The sequence below is a fragment of the Camelina sativa genome, chromosome 1, assembly GCF_000633955.1.
Source record: "Camelina sativa cultivar DH55 chromosome 1, Cs, whole genome shotgun sequence".
Lineage (NCBI taxonomy): Eukaryota > Viridiplantae > Streptophyta > Magnoliopsida > Brassicales > Brassicaceae > Camelina > Camelina sativa.
Window position 1 is genome coordinate 6,510,278 of NC_025685.1, and position 21,384 is coordinate 6,531,661.

General features: G+C 37.8%; 7 protein-coding genes and 1 non-coding gene across 13 annotated transcripts in view; 6 read left to right on the forward strand and 2 right to left on the reverse strand.

Moving 5' to 3' along the window:
* LOC104779533 (protein trichome birefringence-like 41) overlaps positions 1-494 on the forward strand; it is a 3,220-nt gene extending 2,726 nt beyond the window's left edge. Inside the window, exon 5 of the mRNA XM_019239962.1 lies at positions 79-494. Within this exon, the coding sequence (XP_019095507.1) occupies positions 79-379 (301 nt within the window). The 3' untranslated portion in view covers positions 380-494. The remainder of the gene's footprint in view (positions 1-78) is intronic.
* On the forward strand, positions 869-940 carry TRNAC-GCA. The gene has a single exon. It is a non-coding gene; the product is annotated as a tRNA-Cys (tRNA).
* On the reverse strand, positions 976-3,490 carry LOC104779544. 2 transcript variants are annotated; one of them, XM_010503920.1, is made up of 7 exons: positions 3,212-3,490; positions 3,011-3,082; positions 2,763-2,930; positions 2,424-2,594; positions 2,134-2,346; positions 1,949-2,037; positions 976-1,855 (listed from the first exon to the last, which is right to left on the reverse strand). In XM_010503920.1, the coding sequence occupies exons 1-7, from the start codon at positions 3,339-3,341 to the stop codon at positions 1,211-1,213; spliced, it is 1,488 nt and encodes a 495-aa protein (XP_010502222.1). In that variant the 5' UTR covers positions 3,342-3,490; the 3' UTR covers positions 976-1,210. The 2 variants fall into 2 exon arrangements, with proteins under 2 accessions (XP_010502222.1, XP_010502215.1); XM_010503913.2 differs by having other exon boundaries at positions 997-1,858; positions 3,212-3,485.
* Positions 4,901-8,563, forward strand: LOC104779560 (IRK-interacting protein-like). 2 transcript variants are annotated; one of them, XM_010503937.2, is made up of 3 exons: positions 4,901-5,104; positions 5,433-5,558; positions 6,825-8,563. In XM_010503937.2, exon 3 carries the CDS (start codon positions 6,825-6,827, stop codon positions 8,238-8,240), a length of 1,416 nt encoding a protein of 471 aa, XP_010502239.1. In that variant the 5' UTR covers positions 4,901-5,104; positions 5,433-5,558; the 3' UTR covers positions 8,241-8,563. The 2 variants fall into 2 exon arrangements, with proteins under 2 accessions (XP_010502239.1, XP_010502231.1); XM_010503929.2 differs by lacking the exons at positions 4,901-5,104; positions 5,433-5,558 and adding an exon at positions 5,582-6,706.
* LOC104779577 (transcription factor TGA2.3-like) lies at positions 9,389-10,864 on the forward strand. Of its 3 annotated transcripts, none has more exons than XM_010503946.2 (2): positions 9,389-9,903; positions 10,362-10,864. In XM_010503946.2, the coding sequence occupies exons 1-2, from the start codon at positions 9,497-9,499 to the stop codon at positions 10,690-10,692; spliced, it is 738 nt and encodes a 245-aa protein (XP_010502248.1). In that variant the 5' UTR covers positions 9,389-9,496; the 3' UTR covers positions 10,693-10,864. The 3 variants fall into 3 exon arrangements, with proteins under 3 accessions (XP_010502248.1, XP_010502256.1, XP_010502264.1); XM_010503954.2 differs by having other exon boundaries at positions 9,391-9,903; positions 10,365-10,862; XM_010503962.2 differs by having other exon boundaries at positions 9,392-9,903; positions 10,386-10,861.
* LOC104779599 (polynucleotide 3'-phosphatase ZDP) lies at positions 11,844-16,711 on the forward strand. Of its 2 annotated transcripts, none has more exons than XM_019246332.1 (17): positions 11,844-12,275; positions 12,374-12,436; positions 12,564-12,833; positions 13,128-13,190; positions 13,292-13,420; positions 13,542-13,844; positions 14,087-14,149; positions 14,338-14,412; positions 14,501-14,569; positions 14,671-14,754; positions 14,891-14,947; positions 15,043-15,119; positions 15,409-15,490; positions 15,582-15,698; positions 15,943-16,067; positions 16,250-16,319; positions 16,424-16,711. In XM_019246332.1, the coding sequence occupies exons 1-17, from the start codon at positions 11,919-11,921 to the stop codon at positions 16,478-16,480; spliced, it is 2,061 nt and encodes a 686-aa protein (XP_019101877.1). In that variant the 5' UTR covers positions 11,844-11,918; the 3' UTR covers positions 16,481-16,711. The 2 variants fall into 2 exon arrangements, with proteins under 2 accessions (XP_019101877.1, XP_010502295.1); XM_010503993.2 differs by having other exon boundaries at positions 13,545-13,844.
* LOC104779622 lies at positions 16,809-18,829 on the reverse strand. The gene has a single exon (XM_010504001.2). It carries the CDS (start codon positions 18,797-18,799, stop codon positions 16,976-16,978), a length of 1,824 nt encoding a protein of 607 aa, XP_010502303.1. The 5' UTR covers positions 18,800-18,829; the 3' UTR covers positions 16,809-16,975.
* LOC104779630 (rab3 GTPase-activating protein non-catalytic subunit-like) lies at positions 18,905-21,374 on the forward strand. The gene is made up of 8 exons (XM_010504012.2): positions 18,905-19,297; positions 19,460-19,594; positions 19,677-19,868; positions 20,056-20,117; positions 20,210-20,370; positions 20,445-20,593; positions 20,738-20,878; positions 20,959-21,374. Exons 1-8 carry the CDS (start codon positions 18,953-18,955, stop codon positions 21,139-21,141), a joined length of 1,368 nt encoding a protein of 455 aa, XP_010502314.1. The 5' UTR covers positions 18,905-18,952; the 3' UTR covers positions 21,142-21,374.

The window sequence follows — 21,384 nt, forward strand, 5'->3', positions numbered from 1 at the left end:
AAGTGGTTATGCATTTGATTAAAGACAAACTTTCTGTGAAACTTTTTTAAAATCTAAAATGGCTTTTGGTTACAACAGAGGAGTTTTGTGGGGTGAGCCAGCTGCAAAGAGTTGCTTGGGACAGAAGGAACCAGTTTTGGGGTCAAATTATCCAGGAGGATTGCCAGCAGAAGTGGGAGTTCTGAAGAGAGCACTTGGGAAAATATCCAAACCAGTGACATTGCTAGACATTACAATGCTTTCGTTGCTTCGGAAAGATGGTCATCCTTCGGTTTACGGTCTAGGCGGGCAATCCTCCGGTGGTGACTGCAGCCACTGGTGTCTCTCTGGGGTACCTGATACTTGGAATGAGATTCTTTACAATTATATGGTTGTGTAAATTAAAATCTAAACACAAAAGAATAACAATATTTAAACACAGAAAAAACCACAATTATAGCATTTGTTATTGTGTTTGATTCAATTTGAATCTAAATAAAAAGGTATTTTTCTGATTTTTGTAATCATATATCGAGCAAAAGAAGCAATGTGAACCCTAAAACCCCAGTAGTTTTTAATGAACACAATGTAAAATTGTATAGATCAAACGTCTATTGCTAATTCTTTTAGTAAGGTCGTTTTTCAATTGAAGCTTACTATGTGACCAAAGTTTATACCCATTTTATTAAAAATTTAATGGAAATGATGAGAGAAGTCAAGTTTTTTATTTTATCGAATTCGATCTTAGATCACATTGTAGATCAGACTCTCTTTAACTCGGTGCCAATCAAACATGGACTCTGTTTTATTATGAGCACCCATTTTTTTTTCGGTGAAATTCTCAAAGCAATCAGGAGTTCTATAAACCAATCACGTGAAAGTAGCAAAAGGGTTCTTAGCTCAGTGGTAGAGCAATTGACTGCAGATCAATAGGTCACCGGTTCGAATCCGGTAGGGCCCTTTATATTTTTTTCTTCTTTTAGTTAGAATCATTGGTTTAGTTTAGTCCTCTTCATGTTTAAAAACAAAATCAGTAATACATAAATCATCGATCCTTCATTACAAGGCAAAACAAACAACACTTTTAACCTCTTTTCTTTCATCTGTGTAACAAGATTTTCCTTAACAACTATCAAAAAGAAAACATAACGAATCTCCCCGAAGAAAGGACACACCTTGCTCAGAAAAGGGTTCTGAATCAGAACTTCTGATGGAGGAATGAGTTTACTTTCTAGAATCGAAATGGAGTTTCGGGACCATACTTGCCGCTCCTCATGTTGAAATGATCAAACTTTGAACTATTACTGTATTCTACAGGCTTCACCGTATCTGATGGTGTTGGCTTTGGTTCTGTCTCTGTTGTTTTATCTCTATGGCAGCGCCTCGATCGCTCTTTATGGACCTTCGGTTGGGGAACCTCTCCCGAGGCATAGAACTGAGCATAGTCCTGCCGTTTTGATGATGACCTGTGGTGCTTGGATGACGACAAAGTAGGGTCCTTCATTACACTACTTGATCTTAGCTTCGGGGTCTTATGTTCCGGGTGACTCTCATCCGCTTCAGGCAAGTGTGCATGTCGGGATTCAGAGACTGGTGCTGGTGCAGTATGCATTTGGACTCGAGGTGGTTCTTGTTCGTCTTCAGGCATTTTCAGTCTATCTTTTAATGGCCTTAGATTGGGGTTGGTTTTGAATCGGGCTGGAACTAGGTGGCTGGTTATAAACTCGAGAGAGAGTTTGCAGAGATCAATAATGAGTTGCCCAAATGATGGCCAACCAGGTTCTTCCTTGGTTGCTGTTGTCTCAAGGACAGGTCGGAAAATTTTCTCTTTGCCTTGAACTTTATGCTCCTCTTCAAAGCTGGTTTCTGTCTCTAGCTGCTGTAATATACAACACATAAACCTTTGTTGTTTGTAGCATATGGTTAATGAGAAGTGAAAATGCCCGAAAGAGAAGAAATAGAAATCTACCGTCTTTGAGAAGAAAGAATTTCCAAAACCCTGCTGGAGCAAACAAGTAGCATAACCAATGAGAACGGCACCAATCACCAAGAGGATATCTGCACAAGAGCACGCAATGACACTCTCTGATCCACCTCTAAACAGTGTGTATCTATGTAGTTTACAAATGGGAAGAGGTGTTTTCGACTTATTACCAGTTGGAGAGATTGAGCTATCATCTTGATAGTCACAATCCTCTTCGCTAAGAGAGATTTGGCGAAGAGCTGCGTTTCCTCGGTCAATGACAAGCAACGAGCAGGTAGGCCGAACATAAACAACATCAAAATCATTTGAGAACTTTGCATCCTCACTTGGTCCATCTCTATACCCAGCTATATTTGATTTTCCCCCAGCAATTGTAGTAACACCTGCAAAAATGTTCCATACTTTAGTTTAAGTGCTGATATATACAAAACACTATAAAGAATACTTTTTGTATTATTACCTGAATCTCCAATCTTTCTGATAGCGAGATTCAAAGTATCAGCGACATAAACGTTCCCTTTGTCATCCATTGTTACTCCCCTCGGATGATTAAAACGAGCCTCGCTTGGCTTACCATCTGCATGTCCCGTCTTCCCTTGAAACGATCCAGCCACCAATCTTCCCCTGCTGTCTGCCCACAAGCACATAATATTATAAACAAAGTCATAACAAACTCCAAAACTAATAAAGATAATGTAAAAATCAAATGCTACATACAATGGAGCAATCTGGAAAACGTAATGACACATTAGTATACATAACTATCAATTATCATCAAGGCAAAGTTAGGAAATTATACACTGTGACAAGGGAGGAGTGATCTTCATGATGTTGCTATTAACTTCATCAACAGCATAAAGTTCTCCATCATCAGAAACTCGAATCTTGTAAGGAACAACACCGATTTCGTTTCCTTCCACAACAGTTTCGACCAAGTAACCATTCTCAAATTCAAGAACATTAGTATCTGCACAATTAAAGCAACCACTCTCAAATTCAAGAACATTAGTATCAACCAAGTAAACCATTCTGAAATTGAGCATATACCTGATTGGGATATTTTAGAGGATGATCCCGTAGTCCACTTCAAAACCCATGACATGTGCTTAATCAAAGAACCTGGATTCAATTTACAAAAATTGATATAAAACCCAGTAGTCTAAGAAAGTGAGTGAAGGAGATAGATCAAAAGACACCAAATCACTGATAATAATAGAAAGCAAGCAAAGTTTAACTATGGTAACTTACTAGCAGGAGCAGCTTGAGCTTGAAATGGAAAGCTGTTAAGAAGAGTAAAGACGATCCATAAAGTGAACACAGTCTTTAAAGACCAACAAGTAGTAAAGCTCTGAGCGAGTAGAATCTGAGATTCGCCCATCTCTTTGGATCCTCTAGTTAGTAGTAGCTTCCTTCCAAGTACAAATTTGTGCTCGAGTCGAACCCTAGAGAGGCGATTCACATATTCCAAGACAAACACAACCCAACTGATAGAATGAAACCAAATTTGCAGATGACCACCGTTTTGTTTTTTTTTTTTTTTCTTTTTTTAAGTAAAAAAAAAATTACAACGCCTGTGAAAAAGTGGTCATTTATCAAAATTAAAATTTTTTTATGAAGTTGTAAATTTCTTTAAAAAAAAATATCTTCTTTGAAGGTAATTAATTTACTAAATTTGTTTTCTTGTTGTTTTTGTTTCTTCTTATAAAAATTACCTTATTGGGTTACTCGTGTTTGAAATAAAGCAAATTTCTGACCTCGTTTCTGGATTTGGGCTATATAAAAAAGCCCAATAATGAGCCTATTAAGGTTTCTTACCGTTAGTGAGTGAGTGCTAAATGCTTTTGCCCCACTAGATGTCTTCAGGAAAAGACAAAATTATTAGGAAAGGGAAAAAAAAAGAAAAAAAAAAAGCTGATCGGATCAGAAGCACTTCTTCGATATGTCCAATCACATCATATCTTTTTACTGTCTGTTTCAATCTATAAGGTAAAATAAATAATTGAAACTATAGTCTCTCCTAAATAAAATATGTATATATGTGAATAATCTGGTTAATGCGATGGATACGGAAGCCTACTTTACAACTTTGTTATACTTAACCCAGAGTCGTTCATAGCTCTCAATTTTTGGTTTGACATTGAAATCCAATTGTCTCTGCTTTTTTTCTTTCCGCAAAACACGGACAATTTACCTCAATTTTGTACTGACTGATTAAAAAGTTACATTCATATGCCATATTGTATTTGCACAACTCATAAACCCCGCTAATTACAAGACTATTTTTGTTTGATTATCGTTTATATAAAATGATTCAAATGTTGGACTTCGCAATCTGCATCCTTAATTTGCTTTCATCGATAAGACCACTGTTATTTGTTCAGCCAATACTGCTATTCAGCTGTCTTTTATGCAACTTGGACAAATAATTTAAGAGTCTTAGACTCTTATTCAAGAAGAAAAAAATTAGAGAATGAAATGAACTTACTAATAAACAATTAAACATTAAGGCAATTTGAATATGGATCTACTAGTCTACCAACAAATAAATAGTTCAATAAATAACGAAGAAAGCGTTTTCAGCAGAATGTGTGGGAAATGGTTTACACAGTTTTTAATCGCCACGTGTCGTTCATCTATCTAACTCATACCGGACGGACCGGTCTTCGCGTACGAACGTAACAACCAAACAGCTTCCAAGTAGTTTCACTTGTCCCAACCCAAACCGTGTGATTTTTATTTTGCGTTCTGTCTGATTGATTACGCTTTCTAGCATTTTTAATTTGTATTCCCTTAAATACCCAAAACACCCTTTCTTACTTTTCGACGTTTCTGTAGAGTAAAGTAGCAATGTCGGTGTAATTATCTCTTGACCACGAGGGTATTTTAGGTAAAAAAATTCCTTTGAACTTCCCTAGGCTCGCCCTCTCCTCGCGTCATTTACTACTTCTCTTCATCTTCTCCTACGACTCTTTCTCACTCTAAAGCTTTCTCTTTTCACTTTTTTTCCCTCTCTCCTCTTCTTTTTTCATTCTCGAGCTCCGGGTTTGTCTTGAAACCGTGAAGGAATCTGTATCTTCCTTTTTTGTTACCCATCTTATTGTCGTTCAACGACAATCTAGGAAGCTTTTTATCATCGATCAGGTTTGTTGAATCAACATTTAATTATAACTTCATCCTGTTACTATCATCCTTTTTTTTTGTTTCTTCTGAATAATTTGGTTTCCATTATTGTTGCGTAGTTGTTTATACTCTCATTTCCAATCAATGAATATATCTTTGTGACTTGTGAAGCCTCACAATCCAATCATCATTCATAGCAATAATGCCATGGCTAAGCATTCACATTAGTTTGCATATTATTCTGTTTTTTTTTTTGGTGTTTGTCTTTCTTATATTGGTTCTCTGATTTGTTCAATCTTCATTTGGTAGGTACTGATTTATGATTTTACATGATTGATTTGATCTGCAGGGTTTTAGCAGAGGTTGGTTTGTCATTTCGCCAGTTGGTTCCTTCAGATTCACTCTACAATGAAGTGAGAACAACAAAACAGAACATAGAAATAAGAGAGATAGAAACCTTTGAACTTTTCGAAAGGTACATCACATTCTTTAACATTTTACAGTTCGTTTTCAATGAACTTCGAGTACCACTTTGGTTTTAACCTCTCTGGGGTTTACTGGTTGGATGTTTCCTCGACTCCATTTCCAGATTTCAATAATCACTATCTTTAACATAATAACTCACTAATTCTCCTTCAGTTTGTGTGTATTATGGTCTAAACCAGTAAACCGTAGTGAAATCGAGAATATGATTGTTTTGTGAGTAGCTTGTGACTGTACTAAAATGTTAGGTAGCTATTTTAGGCTTTGATGCTGTATTACTTTCTTTTTTCAATTGAGTGGATTCTAGTTTGATGACCATTCGACAGAATCATATACATATAATATAAACATGTGTGTGTTTGTGTGTGGGGGTACTTTTTATTTCTTGGATTCTAGTTTAACTGATTTGGTTTGTAGCAATTATGAATCCTGAATACTCTAATCCTCTTTCTCAGTATCCCATAATTGCCAACTTATGAATAACTTTGAGTATCTCTATGTATTCGAAACTCATTAGTTCTTTTTGTTTTCACTTTTGAACTTTTTTCTTGACTGTTCCTTTTCAGAGAAAAGTGAAAAAGAAATAAGAACGAGGGGTGTTGAATTATTTGCATGTGTCATGTGTGTGTTCTGCAGATGTGAGATAACCCATTTGGGTGTTATTATATTATATGTATTTTTTCTCACTTTTGTTTGATTCTATAGTAGCAGCACAATTTGACTGAATAGCCCCACACATATATAGCAAAAGATTTCAGAACATTAAAAAAAAAAAGTAGATCGGTTCTTGAAAAGAAAATGGTACTACACACGCAAGTTGTTTATTCTTCTTCCTTGGACATTTCTTAATTCTTTATTCCTTACAAATAAAAAACATTTTCATTTGTATATGAACCACATTGTCCCCACAACTCTGGATGAATCTTTAAGCTGTATCCACTTGATAATCTAGGCATGTATACCTCTTTCTCTCTGTTTACTATATTTATTGCATACCTCTTTCTCTCCTTTGTGACCCAAAAGTGTAGTGTGAAACATTAGTGAAACAATCTCTTCAAAGCTTCTTCTCTGCTCTTCCATCTTTTCTTTTTTTTTGTTGTTGTTAACTAAAGAAGTCTATAAAGAGAAGCTCCATCAATGGTCCTAGATCTGATTTTGCTTTTCCTTTTCTCTTTTTGTTCGATATAGACATTGTTACAAGTCTCCTTCTTCACTTTTATTTGTCACCTTACTAAAAACATTTGTGATGAATCTGCAGATGGAGTCTGTGAAACCAATGGATGTTGCTTCAGGAAAAGGAAAACTCAGACGCACATTTGCCAAGGTTATCAACATTAAGAAGCTAACCGGTGTTGTTCCAGAAGACAACAAGGTTGAGAGAGTGAAGAAGAGCCAAGAGAATGTTACGTTTGATAAAGATATAGTGAAGAATGCCGCAAATCTCTCCGAGTCCTTTGACAAACTGGAGGAAGAGTACGAGAAAAGGCTTGCCTTGGAAGCTCTTCTCGCAAAGCTGTTTGCTACGATATCTTCCATAAAATCTGGTTATGCGCAGTTGCAGTATGCTCAGTCTCCGTATGATCCAAATGGGATTCAGAAATCAGACAACTTGGTAGTAGCAGAGTTGAAGACATTGTCAGAGCTGAAACAGAGTTTCTTGAAGAACCAGCTTGATCCAAATCCTGATAGAACACTTGTTCTTGCGGAGATTCAAGAACTGAAAAGCCTCTTAAAGACTTATGAGATCATGGGGAAGAAGCTTGAGTGTCAGTTAAAGCTTAAAGACTCTGAGATCATATTTCTCAAAGAAAAGTTTGAAGAATCAATGAGTCAGAACAAGTTGATGGGGAAGAGACTAAACCAAAGCGGCCAACTTTGCAATCCACTGGATCATAATCTTCATCTATCGGCGCTAAATCCAACCCATTTCGTTACTTATCTGCACCACACTGTCAAACCGATCCGAGGATTCGTCAAATTAATGGTTGATCAGATGAAACTCGCAGCTTGGGACATCGATATGGCAGCTGATGCGATACAACCTGAAGTATTCTATTACAAGCAAGACCACAAGTGTTTCGCTTTCGAGCATTACGTTTGCAATGTAATGTTTGAAGCGTTTCATCTACCTTACTTCTCAAACGAATCATCATCGAAGAAGAAGAAGAGCAAAGAAGACAAAGCAATGTTCTTTGAGAGATTCACAGAGCTTAGATCGATGAAACCAAAAGAGTACTTAGCATCACGACCTAAATCAAGATTTGCTAGGTTCTGCAGAGGGAAGTATCTGCAGCTCATACATCCCAAAATGGAGGAAGCGTTCTTCGGACATTTGCATCTAAGAAACCAAGTCACTGCAGGTGAGTTCCCGGAGACGAGCTTGTGCACTGCGTTTCTCGAAATGGCGAAAAGGGTTTGGCTTTTACATTGCCTTGCTTTCTCCTTCGACCCTGAAGCTTCAATCTTTCAAGTACCTAAAGGTTGTAGATTCTCGGAAGTGTACATGAAGAGCGTGGCGGAAGAAGCGTTTTTCTCGCCGGAGGATGACGGAAACTCGTCGGAATCCGAGCCGGGAGTTGCGTTTACGGTGGTTCCCGGGTTTAGAATTGGGAAAACGTCGATACAATGCGAGGTCTACCTCTCACGTTCATGTCAACGCCATCCGATCAGATAAAGTCCCGGCGATGATGTCACAGGGGTATTAGAGTAATTTAGTTGGTGGGGGACTTTTTTTTGGGGGTAGGAAAAATAATAAATGAGGGAGAGAGAAAAATTACTGACCGTTGGATTCAGGGAAAAGGCAAAGTATTATGTGCTTTGTTGAGTTGAGATTTATGGTTTATGTTTTTTGCTTTGTCAATATTAGAGAGAGCAGAAGAGACAGAAGCATCTCTTAGCTGTTTTCCATGGAATTATTACATGTCGTCACTCACTACCTTCTATTCTATCATATGTAAATAGTTTTCGTCATAATTTATAAAATATTAATTATTGCTATGTTTGTAGTATTACATAATGTTGTGTTTTGATATCAATTAGTGAATTAAAAAGGAATGCATGTATGATTAAAGTAAAGTCTAATTTGTATGAGTGGAATGGAGAGAGATATCATCTTTTTAAAAAGTGATATGAATCATAGGAAAAAAAAAAAAGTGATTTTGAATCATGGACTTGAGTTTTTTACTTTTTTTTTTCCTTCTTTTCTTGAAATTTGACTTTTTGACACAAATCTCTCTGTTTTTATTTATATTTTGACGACCGACCAAATATATCAGATAATTACACTGATGGGTCCATTATATGATGGATAGATCTTTTGGGCCCAAAAACAGTCATATGAACATATCCAAGGATCAGTGGGAATTGACTCGGTTGTGTCTTTGATTCTCGAACCAACCCGGTTAGATTTATACTGATTTACCACCAATTGATATACTCAAAGTTCAACTTCAACAATGTCAGATGCCATTAGATATAGAAGACTGTATAATGATTATTGAGAACACTGTTTCGGTATAATGTCTGTGGGAATTGATATGGGTTCAGCCGTTCAGTCCTAAATTACAAAATTTTGAGACCAAACCAGTTAGCTTTACGCATTTACACCTGCATTCTTATTACGAAGCGCCGAATGTCACACTCTAGTGAAGTACAGTTTTGCAAAAATTTGGCACCAAAAAGAAAAGAAAAGAGATTGAAACATTAATTCTACAAAACGATAAAACGTTAATTTATCTTCTTTGACCGGACAATTAATTTATATGCATCTCTAAAATTTTAGAAGATTTTTACAGGAAAAAATCAAATGGGAACGTTGTCGATACAAATAACAAAGTCGGTGACAAAAGATAATAATAATATAAAAGCATAGTATATACAATATATAAATTGGTTCGACCATCCCAAACACTACGGAGGACACAAATAAAAATGAGCCAAGAGACAGCGATAGCGAGCTTCAAGAAATTCCAACAGTCATGGATCGAGCAGCTACAACACCACCTCAACTACCTTCGTTCAGCTCAAAACCACCACCGGAACTCTGTTACCGGTGACGAGGAACGGCTTAGGGAAGCGGTGGAGAGAGTGATGAAACACTTTAGAGAGTTCCACAGGGCGAAGTGGGCGACGACGGAGACAGACGTAGTTGGAGTTATGGCTGCTCCTTGGTCTTCGGCTCTTGAACGGTCGCTCCATTGGGTCGGTGGTTGGCGACCAACCACCTTGTTTCATCTGGTTTATACTGAGTCCAGTATTTTGTTCGAGTCTCGTATTGTTGATATACTTCGTGGCTTTCGCACCGGTGATCTCAGCGATCTCTCTCCTTCTCAGTTCAGGTTATACACGAAACTCTAATTAATTATAGCTACTTTGTTTACTAATCACGACTCATACTCTCTAATATAAAACTTTTTTTTATCTGACTTATGTCCTAAAGTTGTGATATGATTCGAGTATTATTGTGATTCTCGTGTTATATAGACTGTTTACCAAAAGGTCCAAAACTAATACATGTTCACACATACAGCTAGATATACCAAAGAGTTCATTTTGAACATAAGTTGTTTATTTGTCTATTTTTAAAAAATGCTAAAAACATTTTGATGGGTTTGAGAGATTAACAAACACATTTTGATTATAGATGATAAAGATTTGATTATTTTGGTAGTTGAAACAGTTTTTCCAAAAAAGACTACTTTATCTTACTTTTTTATCTAGTTTTTTTTTTTTTTTGGTAAATGTGTATGCGCATATGGACTAACTAAATAAATTTTGATTATTTAAAACTTAATAGTAGGATTAAATTTGTCAAAGGCAGGACGGTGAGTGAGCTACAATGTGAGACGGTGAAGGAAGAGAATGCGATAACGGAAGAGTTATCAGAGTGGCAAGACGATGCGAGCGAACTCGTCATGGGAACATCGTCCAATCCCGAGCAGAGGATCCGACGTCTAGCAGAAATCGTCCATCGAACCGATGATCTACGGCTGAGAACGATTACACGTGTGGTGGAACTGCTTAGTCCGCTCCAACAAGCGGAGTTTCTTATCGCTGCGGCTGAGCTTCGTGCGGGCGTTGCTGGTTGGGGGACTAGCCACGACCGTCGTCGAAGTTCCAACGTTTGAAGCTAATAATTAAAACTGTTTAAAAGGTTATATGAATTGAGAAAAAGATTCAAGTTCTTTTGGATATTAATTATATGTTTTTACCATGTTTTTGGTTATATCCACTCAAACCGTACGTGAGAGTTTGTTTGGTTTTTTTACATGGTTATGAAATATATATATAAATCCTGTGTTATGGCTGTCCGGTTGCAGTAAAGATCAACTGATGGGCGTGCGTGTTAGTTTATATTTTTCAGTTGTGATTTCTAAGCGTTAGAACTTTTTTTATGAGATCATAATCGGACCTGAATGGGGCATTTGTTGTTTTGCTAATTAAAAAAAAAAACAATAAAGACAGAATCGTGGACATGGGTAATTGTTGGTTTCTTCTATAGACCAAGTGGAAAAAAAAAAAATAGAATGTCAGATACCAAAAAAATAAAAGACATGAAGTGAACGTGGCATGGTCATGTCTCTTGAAGACATGCATGAGGACACTTGGTGTGGTACGCGTCCTCCTATCACGGCGTCGATTCCAAACATTTTGTTTGGTTTAGTTTTAAAGATTCTTCCTAAAAAAAAAGTCTTATTTTAGTCGAAGACAAATAGACAATGATTACATGACAATTTTCATCTTACATATCCTTGCTCTTAGTCTTAGTGCAGCTGCCAGCTCCTTCTCGGAATTTTATAAATACTTAACCGTGTGATATTTCAACTGTCTTTCTTCTTTCATTATTTGTGTACCAGCCTACCAGGCAATTACAAAGCAGATTTTATAGTAACTTTCTGAAATTTAGAACTTAGAAACTTGTGAGACTGCTACACAATGAAAAAGATAAAACAAAAAAATATTAAGACTTTATTCTTTCCTCCTATAAATTAACAACAACAGACTCGCAGGAAAAAAACTATCATATGGTTTTGATTGGTTAAAGATGTGGCAGAGAATTTTTTATCTTCAAATAAATGCTTTTATTTATTTTCATTGAAAAAACTACTTAAAAAGGTAAGTTATGAAGGCTTTTCAAAGCCCTAAAAAGCCCAAAATCGAAACCCAATAAAAGAGGAGACACTGAGGTCTGGCCCGAGAAACATAATAATTTACATTTATACCCCTTTGACCGAGATCAATTTACCGACATACATCTTCTAAAGTTTCTACTTTCCACTTTCCAGATTGGCGGGAACGCGAAAAGAACCCTAAATCGCCCTTTTCTCTCGAAATCCCACTCACTCATGGCTTTATGATTACTAAATTCGCGTCTCTTCGTTTCTCCTCTCTTCTTATATTCAATCGTTCCACTCTCTATTTCGGAGAACGACCACCACAGTACTACTATCTCTACAACCCCAGTCACATTTTGAGAAGAACACCGGCGGCGAAGAAGAAAATGCCTGTCGTAGCTGAGTACGCGAAGTCGAATCGATCGTCTTGTAAGTCATGTTCGGAGAAGATTGCTGTGAAATCGCTTAGGTTAGGGTTGATTAGCAAAGGACCTGGCGGGGTTGATATGACAAGGTGGCACCATTTCGATTGTTTCCCTAGTGATTCCGAGCCGATTGCTTCAGCTGATGATATCCAAGGTTTATCCGCCTTAGAGGTTAGGGTTTTCCTCTGTTTTCTATTCTACTGTGTGTTTGGACTCTTTAGGGTTAGAGGTTTGTGCTAATGCTTGTGCTTGTTTTTATATGGTATCAGAAAGATGACCAGGATGCTTTGATGAAGATGGTGGAACAGTGTGGTGAAGAGTCTGCTAAAAACGTAAGTATTTTGGAAGTGACGTTGTTCTTTAGTCTCACTCTCATTTGCTCCATCTATCTTAGTTGATGTTAGATTGAAGTGCTCTTTGTCTTAACTGCTTGTTTGTGTTGGTGAAATTTCAAAGAAGCAAGATGAGAAGAAGGTGACGGTTAAAGTTGGGCCGAAGAGGTTTAAGGAGAATAATGCGAAAGTTATTGCTGATTATGCGAAATCAAGCAGATCATCATGCAAGAGGTGCTCTCAGACAATCGATTCAAAGGATCTGAGATTGGGGCTGGTGACTAAAGACTCCTCCAGGGGATTTGATGTGACCAGCTGGCATCACTTTGGTTGTTTTCCCCGCGAATGGAATCCAATTCATTCTGTGGAGGATATTGGTGGATATTCATCACTTGAGGTTAGTCGGTATTCAAAGATTAGGAATTTTTTAGTTCAGGGGATTATAGAGCTGTTGGATGATTGCGTATTTCCTATGGTAACTAGGATCATAATATGAAACCTATACTGCTATTTTGAATATTGATTTGGGTATATATATTCAAAGTATTGTCACATTGTTTCTTTTTTTTTTTTTTTGGTAGGAGTCACATTGTTTCTTAAATATAACAATGGTGATCATATCGTTGTCAGTGTCATGTTGAGTAGTGTGCTGACATATCCTTTATATTTGATTCAATTGTAATTTGAACAGCATGATGATCAGAAGGCATTAAAGGAATGGGCCGAACATTGCAGGAAGGGGATCTCGAAAGATGTACTACCAATATAACCTTTATAATAATATAACCTTTTAAAAATATTTGTGGTAGTATATCAGGCTTCTCCAAACTAACTTCTTACTTCATTTTCTGGCAGGAATTACCGAAGCTGGATGAAGAGAATGCGGAATCTGTAGCTGATAATGAGTTAATGGAGGAGACAAACAAAGGAAAACATTCTCCGGTTGCAAAATTGGTGGAACAATGTGGCGAGCCTGCAAAAGAAGTAAGTTCTAGAAATAAAAATTTTCTTTTTTGGGAGGAAAGCCTGCTATAGTCTCATTTGCTCATCTCGATGTAGTTGACTGAAGCACTTTTCGTAACTGCTTGTATCGGTTAAAATAAAGCAGCTTGATGAGGATGAAGAGATTAAAAAGCCTGCATCAGATGTAAAAATAAGTGGGGAGAAGATTAAGGAGACGAAAGAGACTCCTGATTCTTCAAAAGTTAATGCTGAGTATGCAAAATCAAGCAGATCAACGTGCAAGCAGTGCTCTCAGACTATCGCTGCAAAGGAACTGAGGTTAGGGCTAGTGACCAGAAACTTCCGGGGCTTTGATATGACACAGTGGCATCACTTGGGTTGTTTTCCTGTCGACTCAGATCCAATTGGTTCTGTAGAAGAAATTGGTGGATTTTCAGAACTGCAGGTTAGTCTGTATTTAATGATTAGGAATTTCTAGTTCAGGGGATAGAGCTTCTGGATGATTGCATTTATCATCTGGTAACAGGATCATAAAACGAAACAGAATGGAATATAGATGTTAGCATATTTAAATAGTATTGTCACTTTGGCATGACATCGCCGTCAGCGTCATGCTGATTTAACACCCAAAACATGTACATATCCTTGTTAATGCTGACACATCTTTATATTTGTAAATATAAACAGAGTGGTGATCAGGATGCATTAAAGGAATTGTTCAAACAATGCGGGAAGAAGACTTTGGTAGATGTACTAGTAAAACCCTTTTTCGTAATATTCTTTTTCCTTTGAAGGAAGCATTCTGTTTTAAAGTGTTATCATGTCTAATGTCTTAACCAAAAAATAATTATTTAGTCGGTTTCAGAAAATGTAGAGAATTTTAACATTGTAGGCTTCTCTAAACTAACTTGTAACTTCATTTCGTGGTGGGATTGCAGAAGATGGATGAAGATAATGACGAATCTGATAATACTAGGCTAACTGAGGAGACAAACAAAAGAAAACATTCTGAGGTTAATAGATAACGTCATCCACATCTTTTAATATAATCTTCTTAGACTGGAATATTCCTTGACCTGTAATGTATTATTTCTTATGAAGGTTGTTAAAATGGCGGATGAAGATGACTCGCAAACTAAAGCAAACCAACACACGTCTAGAAAGCATAAGGTATACAAGCAATGATATGTACTGAATACCTGCTAATGGTAGCCACTCTCTTCATTGGGTAGAAATTCTCCTTCATAATTTTGGAATATTATGTTATGCAGGTGAACAATAATGAGTCAACTTCTCAGGTCGAGGTTGAAGCAGAAATCTCTCTTTCAGCTTCTGATGTGAAGGATAAGTACAGGGTAGGCACTTTGTGTCAATTAGGTTAAAGCCATCTACTCCCGTGTTAAATGTTCTTCTTGGGAGTTTGTAGCTTTGGCATTTGTATTCTTTTTCAGTTCTTTTATCTTCATGGCTGCTAATCTACTTGTTTCCTAGGATGCCAATCTACTACCAAAGTGGAAAGCTTTCGAGACAGTTATATTCCTTGAGCGGGTGAGAAATCTTCTTTAGATATGACTTCTCTTCTTGAGTATACGGTAATGTAGTTTTATGGCCTAATGTTATATTCCTTTGTGACATTTTAACAGGATGATGGTCTTAAAGATTCAGAGAAAATAGCTGCATTTGACTTTGATGGATGCCTGGCAAAAACATCTGTGAAAATGTAAGAAGCTCATCCAGAATTTTGCTGTTTTCTCTGTTTCTTGCCTAGGCCGTTTGTTATCTCTGGACCTATAGCTATAGGCTGTCTATCTCAAGTGATTACGTTTTCACAGAAAAGCAAGCCGACAATGCTTTTGTGATTTAGTAAATTTGTACGCTACACTTTTTGTTTATCTTTATTGTTATCTTAATAATTTAATGGTGTTACTGTTACGCATGAACCTTATCTTTTATGGACAATAAGAATCAATGGAATGTGCAATAATATTTTATATTTCTTTCTTTTTCAGTACAGGGGCACATGCTTGGTCCCTTATGTACCCCTCCATTCCTGAGAAACTGCAAAGTCTGTACAATCAAGGCTATAAGCTGGTATCTTATTTCAGATAGAATTCCATCTACGCCTATGTTACTCGACGGTCTTTGTTTATATATAGAATAGCTGAGTTTGATTGATGTACAGGTCATTTTCACAAATGAATCCAACATTGATCGATGGAAGAACAAAAGGCAAGCTGCTGTAGATTCGAAGATCGGACGTCTCAACAGTTTTATCAAGCGCGTGGAGGTTCCCATTCAGGTAAAGTGCACTTAGTTTTCTTAAACGTCATTGTATCTACTGAAGAACACTACTTTAACTACGTAGCTATCATTTATGAGTAGAAACTGTGATGCATTCAAAATCACTAATCTGAAGTTAATTCATATGGTTCTAATGGCTTGTTCTGTGTATCGAGAAAATAACCCAAAGCTTTCTAAAGTGCCAGTTGCCGTAACATGTTGCTGATAATGTGAAGATTATAATGGGTTTGTTCTGCAAACAGGTGTTTATAGCCTGCGGGTTCTCAAGTTCTGCGGGTAAAGATGACCGTTACCGCAAACCTAAGGCTGGAATGTGGCAACTTATGAAGAAGCATTTTAACTCTGGAATTGCTATTGATATGGACAAGTTAGTTTCTCCCAACTTGCTCCTTTCGTTTTGGGCAAAAAACTTGGATTTACCTGAAATTTTAGAAAGGCTGGAAGATTACACTCATTTGTCCACCAGCCTTCCTGATTGAACTCCATCCGTTCGTGTTCTTACTCGCACTTAAGTTAAGTTGATACTGACTCTCGTACTGTGCTCATCAGATCCTTTTATGTTGGGGATGCAGCCGGAAGAAAAATGGATCACAGCGACGCTGACATCAAATTTGCGCAGGTATTTGTTACAATATCTCAGACAGTACCCGTACCGTATTTTTTAATTCACCCAATATAGTTTCCTCCACGTTCCTCATAGACAACTACTCTCTTTGGTTGCAGGCAAATGGACTAAAGTTTTACACCCCGGAGGAGTACTTTATCTCTTCAAGTACATAAGCAGGGACTTGGCAGTTTCACTCTTCTCGCAACTTCTTTTGTTTTTTGTGATCAGACTATCAGTAATTTAATATGCTTTTTGTGATCAAACTATCAGTAATTCAGTATGCTTTTTGTAATCAAATTATCAGTAATTCGGTATGCTTTTTGTGATCAAACTATCAGTAATTCAGTATGCTTTTTGTAATCAAATTATCAGTAATTCAGTATGCTTTTTGTGATCAAACTATCAGTATGTGTTGAAGACTCTTTTGTATATAAGTGCAAATTTAAGCATCAACTAGATCTTACTGAACAAGGAAAAACAAACTCATTTGAACAAGCAGGGTTGCAGAAGAAGAATTAGAAATCATTGATAACAAAAAAGTTTTCAAATTTCCGACTGATTTACAAACACGAGGTTGGCGGAAGTTTCAAATCTCTTCTGATGCTAATAACATACATCAAATACACACTCTTTTTCATTCTTTAATCAAAATAGACTTGGTTCTGAAATCACTCCTTTTGACCAATCTCTCCTTCCAAAATGGCGTGTCTTGTCAGAACAATCTCTTTGACAAGGTTTCTGTAAACAAAGGGCCTAACAGCAGCACGGAGAAATAGCTCAGGTGGGATCCTACTCTTCTTTATCTTCTTCATCCACCTTCCATATCCTACTGTCTTCCATTCTTCTGGTTTCACTTTTGCCTTCTTACCTCTCATTTCCAACTCATCTCCTTCAATCTCACTCTTTTCTCTTTCCTCCATTGCCTTTAACTGCTTCTCATAAAACTTATCTGATACCACCATACTCATCTCCGCAAGCTTCTCCATCCTCTCTGCGTTGCTCGTAGCTTTCTTGAATTGCCCTTCCCAGTACCTTTCATCCTCTTCCGGATCCGTCTCCTCTGTTTCACCTTCTAAACTGTCTTCTTCCTCGCTTCCCTCCACATCTACAACCATGTTATCATCATCATTCTCTTCCTCCACCTCACCATCATCATCATCATCATCGTCATTGTCAGCTTCATCTTCAATCCACTCTGAGAATTCAGCCTTCTTTGAGTTTCCACTAATGTTCATCTCATCCTCATTTTCATCTGGAGCATCACACCCTAGCTCCATCTCCTCCAACTTTGCTTTCCACTCTTTTGTATACGGATGCAACAACTCGTTCGGGTGGTTTCCAAGCAAGAACTTCAACACTTTGGACTTCTTTTCATCACTCGACTTCTCATACGCATTTACCACATCGTCCACAAAAGCAGTCTGTCTCACCTTCAGCATCTTACACAACCCTCCGTAGTAAGTGCTGAACTCCACTCTACCTTCATCATCCTCCACTTCACACACGAATCCAGATTCCGTTACCGGGTTTAGATAAGGGATGAGCGAGTTAAAGAAATCTTCTTGAGGCTCAAACCTGCACTGAAACACAGGCTTCTTCACATACACAATATCAGGTCTAAACCAAGCCGCACATTGACATATCAAAGACCTAGACTTGTTCCCCAATCTCCCCATCAAATTCCACTTGTCCAGCCTCTGCTTCTTATCCGCTTCTACAACCACTTCGCTAACCAACGTCCATTGCTCCCACGGCAGCTCACTGAGTCTCCATTTCGGATGCCTAACAAAAACCCAAAAATACTTCAAACCAAGATTCGAATCCAACTCCTTAACCCTCTTCTGAAAATCTAAATTCATGTCATGCTGCTCAATCTTCTCAAACTCTTCATGATTCTCCACTTCACCAATCATAGTAACACACTCATCAGAGATAGTACCACGAACAGGATCACCAACCACAACACCACGCCACGAGTAAGGTCCAAACTCCCCATACTTGAACCAATCATAAGGATGACGCAATCTAGGGTCATCCTTATCCATAAACCGAACCATCCTATCGTAACCAAGCCCAATCATCTCAAGCTCCTCTTCCGTGAACTTATCCGGGTGGCTACTAAGAATCTTACTTCGACTCTTGTCAGGGTTATTATACAATCTGTAAAACAAAGATTCCGCTAGCTTCTTAGACTTATCACGAGCGTTCCTCTTCACCTGCTTCCTCATATCTGCGTCTCCTTCTATCCTCCCACCAGAAGAACCTCCTCCAAGCTTCTTCTTGCTCCTCCCCGCCAAAGCACGCACATCTCGCCTAAACCCACCATCATTTCTGAGCAAAAGCTCGGAGCTTTTGACCCTGAACGCATAGTTCCTCTCGGTAATAACCGGTAAAACCGAAACGACCCTTCGTACGCCGCAATTGGGTGGAGATTTACGGAAGGAGAAACTAGGGTTCAGGGTTTTAGAAAAGGATAAATCTTGACTCAGCATTGCTTCTCTCGAAACAGCTCTTAGAGATGATTAGAGACGGTAATGATATAAGCCAAAAGATACGACGACGTTTTGCTTCTGTGTTAGGAACTGAAAAAAATTAAAAATCTGATCTTTTTTTTTTTTTTTTTTGTTTGGTTCAGAAGATATGTGATGGCGAAGAGGATCCACCTGACGGAACTAGGCTGCATCGCGTGTGAGGAACTTAGTGAGCTCGGTGCGGGCAAAGAAGGGTGGCTCGTGAACAATCCGAATCTTTTGTGTGCACTCGATTCTCACTCTTTAGCCCTAGCCAATCGTAATCTCATCTTGATTGTGAATTGGGGTGATCCTGATGCGCCTCGTGTCAAGATCAGGCCCGATCTGTCTCCGATTGAGGCTGAGTCGATTACGGCGATTGAATGGTTGGTGTTTGATGACGTCAGAGTCGTCGTTGCAGGGACTTCTTGTGGGTATCTCCTGGTTTACTCTGTTGCCGGTGATCTCATTCATAAGCAGGTTCAAATAAATTCGAATTTGATGTTTGCTTTAATTGCGGAAACATTGGTTTTATGAACAATGATGTCTCAGAACATTGTGGCAGTTCTGTTGTTGAGTTACTTTAGTTTACAGTAAAGTGATCTTATAGATGAATTACTTAGTTCTTGTCTGTATTTACAGATGGTACATGCCAGCCGTATCTTGAAATTAAGAGTACGAGGAACTAAGAAAGATTTGATACAAGAGACATCCACTGAGGAGATCTGCTTTGTAATGCCTGGTATCATTGCCCGTTTTGATGGCTCCAACATTCAGGTTTTGTTGAAAAAGTAGAATTTCTTTAGGTGATGATTTGCTAAGTTCTGAGATTTGTTTATTTTTGTCTGCGTAATTGTAGAGTATGCTTCAGAAATGGTTTCAGGAGAAAAATTCTAATTTTTGGGACCAAAAGAATAGAAAGGGAGATGTAGAAGATACTGGTAGTTTGTCCCAACGACTACCCTATCAGATATGGAATGTCAACAAGAATGGTGTGTGTGTTGATGCTACTGTCACTGGCGTAATGCCTCCTCCATTACTAGAACTTCAGGTGTCTACTGATGTCTATTTTTGATTGTTTCAGACTTGGAAAATAAGATAACTCTCTGCATTTTTTTAATAAAGCATAACCTTTTTGTATGTTATGTTTCTGCTGTTGTAAAGAAAGCAAAAGAATAGAGAGACCTTTTTGGAGTTTGTTCCGGTTTATAAATCTGGCTAATTTTATTCTTTGACAGTCAAGTCAACGTTATTATTGTGCAGTGACCATTGGAGAAGATGCTGTAATCTCTGCTTATAGGTATCTTGGATGATTGTTTTTCATATGTTACTTTGATGATGTTCTTCTTCTATTTATTAAAGAATACTTTCTGTGATCACTTTCTTTTAAAGGCTCTCAGAAGACAGAGGTAGATCACTTGTTGGAGCGATTCTTTCAAAAGTTGTGCCTGCAGCTGCTTCAACCATAGCTTCTTTTTCTAAACTGATTTGGAGAAGTAATGATCAATCACCAAAGCGAAAGCCAGAAGCCAAGACTCAGTCTTTTGCTCGAGGTACATTTTCATACCCTCTGATCACTTCACAATATATCACTCTGTGGCTTAACCTTGTCAAAATGTTGCTGCAGCATCATCCTTGACATGTATAAAGGACTACCCAAGGAAAGGCGAGAAGCTCACGTTATCCCCGAGTGGGACATTAGCTGCGATAACAGATTCTCTTGGTCGAATACTTCTGCTAGACACTCAAGCTCTCGTAGTTGTCCGGCTTTGGAAGGTTTGTTTTAACATCCTTGATACTTCTTCCCTTAAATTTCCTCTCTGTTTTTATAATGGAAGACAGTGAAGCAAGACCACTTCGAGAAGAACCAATGTGAAAACAGTCTAATGCCACATCTGACTCAACAACTTTATTTGTCAGGGTTATCGTGACGCAAGCTGTGTGTTCATGGAGATGTTAGCCAAAAAAGACAAAGGAAAAGGAGTAATTCACACAGAACCGGTAAAAAGTGATTACTGTCTATGCTTAGCCATTCACGCGCCACGAAAAGGCATCATCGAGGTAACAATGTCTTCTCTCAATAACTTTTATCATTGTTTTCGATCATATGCATTGACTGATTTGCTCCGCAATGTATCTAGGTGTGGCAGATGAGAACAGGGCCGCGTCTTCTAACGATTCAATGTGCGAAAGGTAGCAAATTGTTGCAGCCAGCGTACAGGTTCGGATCAAATTCATCGTCTTCTCCTTACATTCCACTTGAAGTCTTCTTACTCAATGGAGATTCTGGCCAAGTCTCTATGCTCAACCGATCTCTCTCTTAAAAAATACTTCTAAACTAAACTTTCTATCAATTCCACAACAGTTTTCTTCATACTTTTCTCTAAACTTTTGTCCATAGCTAAGCGAAAGTCTCTAATTGAAATGTTTTCTAAGCAAGAAACAAAAACTTCGCAGTTGATTCTTAATATGTAATCAGTGTTCATGTTTTTTTTTTTTTTTTTTAACTTGCTTGTGAGAGTTGGGTGTGAATGTGATCATATGATTTGTAACTTTACTTCAAAGAT